The 12,410-nt window shown below is 37.3% G+C and overlaps 1 protein-coding gene across 1 annotated transcript in view; it reads left to right on the top strand.

The window, feature by feature from the left end:
• LOC139731478 (alpha-1,3-mannosyl-glycoprotein 4-beta-N-acetylglucosaminyltransferase B-like) overlaps nt 1–12,410 on the top strand; it is a 119,697-nt gene that overhangs the window by 90,779 nt on the left and 16,508 nt on the right. The window contains exon 9 of the mRNA XM_071642362.1: nt 6,514–6,644. Within this exon, the coding sequence (XP_071498463.1) occupies nt 6,514–6,644 (131 nt within the window). The remainder of the gene's footprint in view (nt 1–6,513; nt 6,645–12,410) is intronic.

Here is a 12,410-nt window from a genome sequence, read left to right as displayed (position 1 = left end):
ACTGTGCATAATTTTGTGATGTTTGCAAAAGGGTTATATGACCTTTAATGGCAGGCACACTAAAGAAAACCCCAAATCATACATGCATACAACTTTCACACGAACAGACCTCACTATTGTTGTGCATATATGCATTTAATTGCTGTTAAGTGGTACAAAGCATAAGTTATTTTGCTCGGTGATCACAGTTCATCCAGTCACATGTAGAAGACTGAGCTGTATCAGAATTTAGTCCTTGCATTATAATTTTTTAATATGATATTTTTAAGAAGCCAACTAACTATTGCTTCATGCCAGTAAGCCCGTTACAGTTCCACTTTGCGCATGAGCAGAAAAAGGTCATTTGTACAATCAGGCATGTTGGTTTTTTTTAATTCACTGAGATAAGCATCCGTGATGTAATGATTATTCATGTAATCCTTATAAATGGTGCTTGCTATCACATCCACCTGACAGCAAGCCTGGTATTTAGCAATGTTGGTAGAAAAAGTTTGCTTAAATGCATTCAACACAAACCAATAAAATGAATGCCTGCCGAAGTGTCAATTGACAGACCATTCTTGTCACCTGCTCTGTGCAAGTTCATTCTTTGTTTGAACGTGAATTCCATAAATTGTGGGCATGCTCATGCATCATACTGCTTTAAAAATGAGTGAAGTGCCTAACCAGTTGAGAAAAAAAGGAAGGTCATTTATACCAATGTTCCCATGAGCTAACTGTAAACTGGCTTACATATGATCCCCAAACATATCTTCATCTTGGACATTAACCAGGTGAGATACACCTTATTTCCATTTCTGTGGAGATATTCTAACCGACTTTATCAAATTCCGTAATTTCATTTGTAACTTATTGGCCACAAAAATGTGTTAAAGAGGGGATTAAAGAGAAAACGGTTAGTGGAGATATGAGATGGTTACTGTATTAAAAACATTCATTGCCCCAAAATAATCTGGATTGACAGACCCTGTGGCCTGTGTTCCACCTCAGAAACACTCAATTTCTTGTCATGGCATGATATCACCCGACCAGTATTCACCAATCTCTCGCATTCAAAAGACATCACAAGTACCTGTGACAGGGGAGAGAAAAATTCAGGACATGCATTTCATTTTTTTTTTTTTTGCCATTGACCATGTCAGTCAAATGAGCTTTGTCCTCTAACAAGTATCATCTTCACCTATTATTAAAAGAGAGGCCACCTTTTAAATACTTTGTAAGTCACATGCGGCAAAGTAGTGGGTGTTTCAGAGACTGTCTATAAAGGACTATGATCAGGCCGGCTTGTTAACTTACCTCCTGTTCAGACGCAAGCCAGTTTATACCAAAACTCAATAAAGAAACGACGTATAAAGAATCATCGTATAGCCGACAGACCATTGAGACACTAATTGAGTTCTAGTTCGAAACGATGCTCTGACCGTCATTTCATTATACGTCGTTTCGTTAAACGTCGTTTCTTTAGTCGGCATTCAGACATATAAATTCATAGTATAGCTATACCGTTCTAGTATAAATTTTTGGCGTCTGAACACCCTGAACCACTTGACACATTTTCAGACTGGTGTTGCCAGAGAGAGAGAGAGAGAGAGAGAGAGAGAGAGAGAGAGTTCATGCCACCTTTATATTCTTCTGCCCAAGGGGTGAAGAACCTCCTTCTGTCTCTTCCGAAAACTGTTCAGCCATGTTGCTTGAACACTTTATTCCCAGTGTATATCAGAGATGTCAGTTTTCAGGCAGAAGCCTGAATTCAGGCCCTGGTAGTATCAAAGTTCAGGTTCTTTTGTGGATAAAGTAGCTTTGTGTAGATGTATATCAGGAGGATGTTTCATAAAGAATTTAAGTCAATCTTTAAAAGTCAAGATTAAATTAAAAATTATGGCATGCTGTGTGTGTTTTCAATGGTATTCTTTTAAACTTCTTAATTAAGTTGAAAATTTTGGAGACTCTTTTAAATGCAGCTGTTGATATACAAGATAAAATAGGTGATAAAGGAATTTTTCTGTAAAAATGGATAAAACTTTGAAGTGGATGTTGAAATTTAACAGGAAAACCAGTGGTATACCATAGTTTTAAGCGGATCTTGAATTTTAAGATCGACTTAGCTTCTTTGTGAAACACCCCAGACCCTCTCTGGGATCCTAACAAAAGTGGTGTGTAGCACTTGCAAAAGAAAAAATTCCTTTTATCTCAGATTGTCTCTGGTGAATAATTCATGATAGTATTTCAATTTGTTAAGTTTTTACCGTCCTCTTTCCCTTAGAGAAGCTAATGCCGATTTGCATCTGTGTCCAAAAAACACTAGAGACTACTGAGTACATTCATATTCATCAGTCATATCTGCATTCTACTGAACCAGCCTGTCATCTTATAATCTCCAGTAAAAGATTTAAGAATGATAAATATGTATTTTGCCAAGCATTAGGATTTTGTCTTATCCCAGTCTCAGACGCCATCACAAACATTTGCTTGAATACAGATTGTCTTCTGAAAGCTTGAAGGTTGGGAGCAGCAGCTGTCGGGGAAAATCCCTTTGTCAGAATAATCCTTTTATCACTTCTGGTATTGTTTAAAAAAAAAAGAAGAAGAGATAAACAAAATAAGATGTAGAAGACAGGCATAATCTCGAAAAACACAGGAGAGGGATTGTAAAGACTGATTCTGTGGAATCTTCAATAGAATTGGCCCACAGGCAGTCGTTCCGTCCTTTTAGCTATAATAACAGGGATAATGTACTTAGGATGTATTTTTTGAAAGTGACAGGTAGATTCCGCGACAAGTGCAAACAGCAAGATTAAAGAAAAGAAAACAAAGGTTCGGAATTGCCATGCCACTAGCAAGACTTGTATTTCCACACCTAGTGTATATGTCATTATTCTCAGCTCATCTCATGATTTGTGGCTCCATCTATCTTCATGCAAAGCAAAATGTGGAAGTAGTAGTACTGCTCCTTGCATTTTCTTCCATTAAGCCTGTTCGCAGTTCCACTTTGCGCATGAGCAGAAAAAAAAGGTCATATGTACAACTACCAACAGGCATGTTGGTTTTTAAATTCACTGGGATAAGCATCTGTGATGTAATGATTATTCATGTAATCCTTATAAATGCTACTTGCCAGCACATCCACCTAACAGCAAAAGTGGTATGTGCCCATAAGCTAACTCCGAACTGGCTTATGAAATTTTCTGTGGCATGCCAGCACCAGGATCTACTTAATCGGATTTTTATTCTATTTTTATTTTTTTTACAAAGTCTTTATATACCTTTATCTTTCATCTACTGTTGTGTTCAACAACTGAGGAATTCTATGTAAACAATGTCGTGGCCAATACGGCGAGTTAGAGATTCCTGTGGGACACAGCGTAGGATGACTTACAGACATTCAAACCATTTTGACTGCTTGGTTACTTTCTCATATGTCGATTAAATTTTCATCAATGCATTGCTCTGAGTTTACACATTTCATTCATGGATGCATCTTCTTTGGTGCCACTTTTCGTCCAACTCCATCAGTACCAATAGTGACTTGTTTGCGTGCAGTCCAAGTGTCATCTTGACACAGTGGTATTTACAGGGTTAAATTTTCTTTCGAAACTGTCATTTACAGAGATGCCAGCTGTAACTTTTTTCAGTATTTATTATGTACATTTTTTTTTGCCCATAATACTGCAGGTTCCATGGAAAATACTGTTTTTCCGCAATTGTATTACTATACACGTCTGTCGCAGGAAAGGAGTAAAATTCTGTTTTTCCACTAGATATATGCCTTTTAACTCAGAACACTGCAGTGCTGTATACAAAGTTGGCAACCCTGCATTAACTTTAAAGTCATAGTGCGGATTTAATTGATAAAAGCATATTAAAACAATTTCATATCCCACTTCAGTAGTGAAAAAAACAAAACTGGTGAAGATATTTAAGATCCTGCTTGTGGATTTCACAAACAGATCAGATATGATGTGGACAAAGGAGACATTTTAAGTGTTATCACATTTTATCTTTATGATTTACTATCTGAGAGTGTGATTTTCATTTGAAAATAACTTTTTCGTAGTATTTTGCTGTGGAAAAAAAGAGAAAGTGAAAGATGTAAATGTTGCTGGTTTTTAACTTGCAAAGAAATTTTCAAAACAAAACGAACTGAGTTGAATTGAAAACAAAATTCAATATAATTCAACACAATTCAATATAATCACCACAACATTTCCATGAAATGTATGCGATCTATGTAAAATTATCTGATTTGGTTAGAAATACTTGTTAAACTGAAAGCATTCAGCATTCTTTGAACTTCTTCCCTTTTCCCCCAATGGGGATTTCCTCTTTCGTTGTTGTTGTTGTTGTTGTTGTTGTTTTTGTTTGGAATATTCTTACGTTATGTTTGTGTTGTATGTGTGTTTTAAGATGGCTATAGTAATTGCTTGAGAAAGGCTACTCTCTGAAAAAAAAAAATCGAGTGAAAATGTTCACTCTTGAAGGAATGAATAACAGAAAATAGTGAATTTAGAGTGAAATTGGAGTGAATTTTGAGTTAAAATGTTCATTTTCACTCATTTTGGAGTGACCTCAGGGATCACTCCAAAATCTTCGAGTGATCCCTGAGGTCACTCTAAAATGAGTGAAAATGAACATTTTAACTCAAAATTCACTCTTTTCCGTTATTCATTCCTTCAAGAGTGAACATTTTCACTTGATTCTTTAAAGAGGGTTCATTACAGGCTTGTATACAAAGTGAGTGTTACTCCGACAAATTTCACTCCAAATAGTATACAACCCTCACCATCAGACTGATATCATTGATCTTTCTTCTTCCTTTCAAGTTACTTTTTGATATCCTATATACATGTTGTATATCCTTCCTGCTTCTATATTGGTTCTTGCTTATTCTCATGATATGATTATTATCTTATATCTTTGTCCTTTCTCAGTACTGTTTGCTTATCAAGCTCTGCGTGCAAATTCTCCTTAGGAATTATGAAATGTGAAAAATTGGGTCCACTTTTAAAGTTGTTCAAAAGAAAAACAAGTAAAAGACATGAAAGCATACATTGTTCAACCTACTTTAGTATATGAAATATTATGTTGTTAGGAAGTACTCTAGAAAATCAATAATTTTGTGTGCTTTCTCTCGAGTAAGATGCAAATAAATTTCAATGACTTGGTTTACTTTCTACACCACATGTGGCATACCATCAAACAGAGCCAGATGAAGACACAAAATGCCATTAATGATTCAAACAGCATTAATGATTTGTACAGCCCTCTCGTACATCATTATCGATTAGGGCCAGTCATTTCTTCAAGCTATGCTTATTGATATGGCGACCATCTGCACTTTCTGGCTGTTATACAATGTACAGATTCTATGTTTTCCCATGATGCAAGATCAGCTCAAGTCTGTTCTTGTATATTTTTGTTTAGTTATGCTTTGTCATTTCTTTGCTTCATTACATTTGCTGCCTTCTGCTGTAAATGAACTTTATGTCAATATTTTGTTGTAAAATATAGATTAATGTTTACAGCAAGAGAAGAAATTTAAGTACTTTCAAATTTTAACAAAAGGGACTCCAAATGAGACAAAGGCAAACAGACTTTCAGAAAATATAATGTACAAAATGTACCAGCTGTTCCTCACCATCAAATAATGACTATCTACTTGCAGGTTCTTGAACGTGTATTGTTATGTTCGAGCAAAATCTAGATGTCTGCAATGGGATACGTTTATCGATGTGAACCCTCCTTTTATTCCAGCTGAATGATCTTGGTTTTTAGTGCACATGAAAAGTGTTTACATGCACAGTGAGAATTAACCCGTTGGGGACGGACTGATTTTGCTACAACACGCATTTCCCATGGACAACTGCATGAGTATACTCGGGACTCATCCTCAACGGGTTAATGCAAAATGATGAAATATGAACTACAGTCTGCATCATCTTTATGGAGTTAAGAGTGTACATTAAATCATATTTCACGTGATACCTTTCAAAACTGATAGTTTTTGCAGTCAGACGTCTGAAGGAATTCAACCCTATCCAGTCCTGGGGATTTTGCTGCGAAAATAGTAGCTTTTTTCATCAAATTGGCAGATCTAATTCTCACTGCATGTTTTATGTAAATTGGAGAAAGATTACCTCAAACTGCCATTCATGAAATCAAAAGAATTTATGATAATGTCAATTATGACAGAGATACTGGAACATTATAATTCTAAATTATGTTACAAATCTAGGAATTGATTCGACATTTAGCAGTGCAACCAGCTGATGACGGGCTGATTTTGCTACGACATGCATTTCCCATAGACACCTGCCCGAGTATACTCAGGACTCATCTTCCAATGGGGTAAAAGTCTTGGCAGTTCTGCAACCCAAACAAACAATTATGTATCATCTACTAAAGGGCTTACACCGTAAGGATTTTACTCTAACTTTTGAAGCATGGGTATTATCATCTTTATCAGTAGTTATGATGTCACAATTATGGGCTGATTGTCTCCCCTGTCTTCTACAGGCAAACTCTTCAAGTCATCCGACCTCAACATGGTGGTGGAGTTCTTCCTGATGTTTCACATGGAGAAACCCATTGACTGGCTCCTCGATCACATCCTCTATGTTAAGGTCTGCAACCCGGAGAAAGATCCAGTGAGTACCGTCTCCTCTTGCACAGACGGCTTTAAATCATAGTGATGATGATGATGATGATGATGATGATGATGATGATGATGATGATGATGATGATGATGATGATGATGATGATGATGATGATGATGATGGTGATGATGGTGGTGGTGGTGGTGGTGGTGGTGGTGATAATGATGATGATGATGGTGATGTTGATGACGATTGTGATGATGATGATGATGATGATAATGGTTGTGACGATGTAAATATTATCATGATGGTAGTGATTTCACAATGATTATCCTGATGATGTAAACAATGGCAATGGTGAAAAAGGATGAGAGAATAAAGGAAAGGGAAGATGATCATAAAGAAGAGGAGGTAAAGAACAAGGAAGGAAGAGAGAAAGAAGAATAGGAGGAAGATGATGATAGAGGAAAGGACGACATTATGATGAGGACAGGTGGTGGTGATGATGATGATGACAGTAGTGATTATGATTGAGGATATGTTGATTTTTTTTAGTGTTATACAAAACAAATGCTCAAATGGCTGAACACTTTAAACAGTTGGAGATTTTTACTCTTTAGTGGTAAAATACACTGTATCATGAATATCAAGTCATGATGTAGCACATTTTTTCTCTGTTGGCATTTTGTTTTCGACATCATCAACATCATAGCCATGTTATGTTTAGTCACATGACACTAAGTAGATCTGTCCTAGGTATGCTTTAACGCCTCCAGTGCCAGGGGTAACATGTTTCATATACAGTGTCAGTGGGATTTTAGGAAGCTGGTCTGAAGAGGATTAGGGTTAATTCTTTTGTGGGATACTTCCGTACCCTGCACAATACACACATACAGTAGACTTTACACTCGGAAGAAATGCAATTCAGCCACTTGTCTCCCCTCCAAAGGAAGGAATGTCCGACGATATGCAAAGTGCCAGCCTCAGTCTGGAGCTGCTCATTTTGCAGCCATGGTGCTCAAATCACACGTGGTTCCCATTTGTATGGCACTGCAGGGGTTAAAGGAAAGACAAATGAAAGATATAAGATTTCATTGTGGCACTTTTGCCATATATATGAAAAATAATGCCAAGGGTCATTTTTATGGCCATTTTGCAAACTGTTTGCAATCATCGATTGACAAACCATGCCAAGCCAAAGGGGCGGAAGCAAGTCAATATTGACACGAGAAGTACTTACTCAAATGGTGTGTGATGTTATATAGGGCAATATTTGCCAACATCTTGGTAGGTCTATTCTAATTCTTAGCAGAATCAGGAATTTGGCCTGCTACCAGAAATACAGCAGCAGGGAATAAAGGTGGAAACCATTTGCATGTTGTTTCCAAGGATCCGTTGGAAAATGAAGAAAGATGTGGACAATATGAGTGGCTGCATAATTTGTCATTTATTTTTGGTCTCCAGTGAAAAAAAAAATAGGATCCTTTCAGTGTGAAAAAGATGATCAGAAAATGATTCAGAAAAGCAAAACTGAACGTCCCACACATCCCTGCTCTAAATTTGATAATTGATTACGAAGCATTATTGTCATTTTACCCCCCCCCCCCCCCCAAAAAAAAAAAAGGAAAGCTTTGTATTTTGTAATGTCACACATCTAGGCAAATCAGCCAGTTTACTGCTTAGGGGTATCCAACTAAAAGAATGGAACACGCTGGCCTCGGTCTGTGCAAGTAAGGTCTTTTCAAGGAAATTCTTGGTAAAAGTTTGTCAGTTTTAGTGATCAGACTGTCTCGCCTGATAGCAATGACCTGACTACACACAAGTGACCACTGCAAGATAATTCTCGTGGGTCAAACAAGGCAAGGTTTGGCAATGTGGAAAAAAAAGAATTGTCATGGACAGGAATGATACAAAAATGATTGAATTTGAATTGTGTTTTGTTTTACGTGGCCGCAAAGTATTAAAAGCACTGAATGCTCATGAGAACCAAACACAGGAGCAGTAGCCCTACATTCCCTCCACAGGACAAGGCATTGAAGATTAAGTACCTGGCATAGGGGCATAACCACAGGACTGGAACCTGCGACCTTATGTTTGAGAGTCTGTGGTCTTGTTTTACTAAACCCCAACAGCTCCATCCCCAGTTGTCAGATTTGATGCAAGCACATATTTTTCGCTTACATGTGCTGGCAAACAAATCGAAAGTTTGTGTGACTTTATTTCTGAATTTTTGCCCTCTTGGGTAGCAGCCCAGACTCCCAAAGATCATCTGGTGTCTTGGACGATATATGTCTTTTGCTTAAAACATTGAATTTTTGATATCATTGTCATTTAGATTCCAGTCATTTTACTTGTACAGAAAGTAACTGTTAATATAGTGAGACAAGTGAACGAGATTTCAAGCTTTCAGAGGATTATGACTATATAAACACAAACTGTAGAACCTTTATTTAAACACTTTGCTGTTGCCAATTTGCAGACAGTCTGAACTGAGACAATGTGAAGCCTTTTGTGTTCAGAGAAATTTATCGGGTTTTACTTTCAGTCTCCAGAGCCATTTTTATCACTCTCGAGTGCTCAGAGACGCTCGAAACCTGTAGTTTCTGCGAGGTTTAAAGGGAAGGTAAACCCAAAGAGCAATGTGGATTGAGTGAAAGCAGCAGCATTAGTAGAACACATCAGTGAAAGTTTGAGGAAAATCGGACAATCGATGCAAAAGTTATGAATTTTTAAAGTTTTTATGTTGGAACTGCTGGATGAGGAGACTACTAGAGGTTATGACGTATGAGTGGACAACAATACCAAGAAAATATAAAGAAAATTCTGCAAAAATCCATTTTTCATGAAAATTACAAATTCCATCAACTTGATATTGACATATGTTAAGGGTAGCAATTATTCTTCCTGCTTTCTGAAAGTGGTTGGTCCATTGCTCTTTCATAATTCTAGAAAAGTGAACTTTTGTTGAATTTCCTTTATATTTTCTTTGTACTGTTGTCCACTCATACGTCATATCCTCTAGTAGTCTCCTCATCCAGCGGTTCCAACACCAAAACTTTAAAAATTCATAACTTTTGCATCGATTGTCCGATTTTCCTCAAACTTTCACTGATGTGTTCTACTAATGTTGCTGCTTTCACTCACTCCACATCGTTCTTTGGGTTTACCTTCCCTTTAATGTGCCACATTTAACATTGATTAATCAGTCTGGAAATCCTGCACATTTTGCTTGTCTGCCTTTGTCATTGATTATCTCTCTATTATATTCCTTTTTTTTCTCTGCCTTTTTTCATTCATTATCACATTTTTTTTTTGTTGTAGGCTGTTATTATTAATTATTTCCAAATCTGATATGCCTGCATATTGGTAGGGGCTATACGTGTAGCTGTAATACTCTATCAGTGTCATACGCCAATATTAAGATGCACACCCATGTCCTTCAACCAAGAAATTAGCCTGTTGTCGCCAATGTCATCATATTAGCAGCCTTCCTCAGCAATCATCCATTTACTCCCAGCGGGGTTGTAAAGGGGGAAAGAAAGGAAAGAAGAAAAAAAAAAATCCAATCACAAAATGGCATGATTGAAGAAGGTGACGGAGACAGGGTTAATTAGGCGAAATGGATCTAGCACAAAACCTCAAGGCTGCTAGACGCTGAAAGTACAATGTACATTGAATGTTTGGGCTTAAGGCTTTGAGATACATACACATACATGTATGTACTGCGATACCAGAATGTTTTGTGTGCATCTTAATTTTGCAAATTTCTCGAGAGCCAAGATTCGCAAAATCAAGATGCATTAGAAAGTTCTTGTCTACACCATTTGCATTGAATGCCGGTGGCAATTCGCTGAATTTCAATCATGCCGCAAAGAATGCCATCGCCTCCATTTCGCAAAAATTTCATGCCGCCAAGGTTTCTTGCTTAACAGTATATGTACATTTTACCTAACATATATGATTTGAGTAGATAAAAGATAGAAAGAAGGATAATTGTAGTTCACCGAGACAAAGTGGTTTCTATCTTCTTGATATACATGTATAAATAGACAGATAGATTGATTGATGAATGGATAGACTAATAGATACAGAGATATGAAAATGTATACATGTTCATACAAATATGCTTCATATCAGCATTTTCATATGGCAGTATTTGTAAATGTGGCTCATACAAGTGTGCAGTATCATGAGTAATGTGACATTTTGAGTTGATGAAAAGTAATTCGTTTCAATCAGTTATATGGCATTGTAGCGAGCGTGACAAATCTATGATTTTGTTTTTCACTTTTGGCTGAACTACCTGCGTGCTGCGTAGAACCTTGACTTTTACATTTTGGATCAGGTATAGACAGAACAATGAAGGGGGAATCAAGCGGGGATGATGTATCAATGTTTCCAGAAGATGAGGAGGGCCCACTGCACATCATTGCACGTACCATCGTTATCTATTTTCAAATATTGACAACCAAGTTCTAAATTTTCATATATTTGAAGTTTAGTTTTAAAGAAAAAAATAAATATCCCACCAAAACCCAAACTGCTCTGCCCATTCTATTCAGGATGTTTTGATATGAACCTCATATGCTTCTGATTATTCATTCATGGAAAGATTATGTTTTTCCATTGTGCAAGATGTGTGATAGTTTTGCAACAAGACATGTTCTCCTAAAATACACATAAATTTATGCACAAATATGCACACATGCTCACACATACAGACGCCCATGGGGGTTGGGGAACTTGGTTGCCATAATTTTGACCTACATTGTACATCAATATAGAGGAATCAGTCAAGTAGCTTAATATCAAAGGGGGCTTTCTCATCTAGACCTGATGTGGACATATAGTCAGAGCCCCTATGTGGGTATGGAAACATATCATGAAACTATACATGTCTACACAACCACACAGGCCTTGTGTCCCACACAGACCAGCAAAAACTAACCTAGATTGTATAACTTACCCAATAGCACAAGTTAAATTATAACTTATAAGTAAGAACATGTTATGGAAACAACTCAGTCCCCCCCCCCCAAAAAAAAAAAAAGAATAAGCATGGTAGGAAACAAAACATACACTGAGTAGGTAGGACTAAGTAGTAGGATGTGATTTCCATGGTTTTGTTTGTTTGTTTGATTGTTTGTTTGTTTGTTTGTTTGTTTGTTTGTTGTTTTTTGTGGTGATGAAGCATGTGAGTAAAAAGTAATTTGATGGCGAGTTTGTCCTGGAAAATTGGTCCTTATCCATGTGTGTGCATGATCATAACAAATCTAAAGTTATAGGCTATGATTTCTCAGAGACTGTACTGAAACTGAAGCACTATTTCTTGCATATGATTTTCATCTAAGGATGAAGCTTTTGCAGGTTTTTTTTTTTCTTTCCAGTTTGCCAGTTTTGCAGAACACTACACTGCATCTTAAGCATTGCACATGTTGATCAGAGCACTAATTAACACCTTGGGAACAGGTGGCTCTATGTCTTGTTGCTAGGGACAACATTCTTATTTTCTCCCCCTTGTATAAACCGTCACTATCAGGCATCCAGTGGTAGCGTCTCAAATTTGAGACGTTCTCTGCACAGGAACAGAAGCAGCGAGCGAGCGAGCGAGCCATCGATATGCTTGTTTGGCGCGAGGTCGTGGCCTTCCTCTGAACTCGGCACATGAGTCTGACGAGCGAAAGTTATCGCGCTCTTCTTGAACATTTTTTTCCTGTGCGCGAATGATCAAAATGTGCAGAGAGTGTGGAGACGAAAGGGGGGGGGGAGAGTGATTTCTGTGCAGGCATGGTGTTTCAGGGACCTTGAATTGATTCA

Source organism: Diadema antillarum, unplaced genomic scaffold, assembly GCF_040938485.1.
Source record: "Diadema antillarum isolate AM-2024a unplaced genomic scaffold, OU_Dant_1.0 seq00000375_RagTag, whole genome shotgun sequence".
In the NCBI taxonomy this organism is placed as follows: domain Eukaryota; kingdom Metazoa; phylum Echinodermata; class Echinoidea; order Diadematoida; family Diadematidae; genus Diadema; species Diadema antillarum.
The sequence above is the reverse complement of the archived record's forward strand: the minus strand, read 5'-3'. Positions and strand labels throughout refer to the sequence as shown.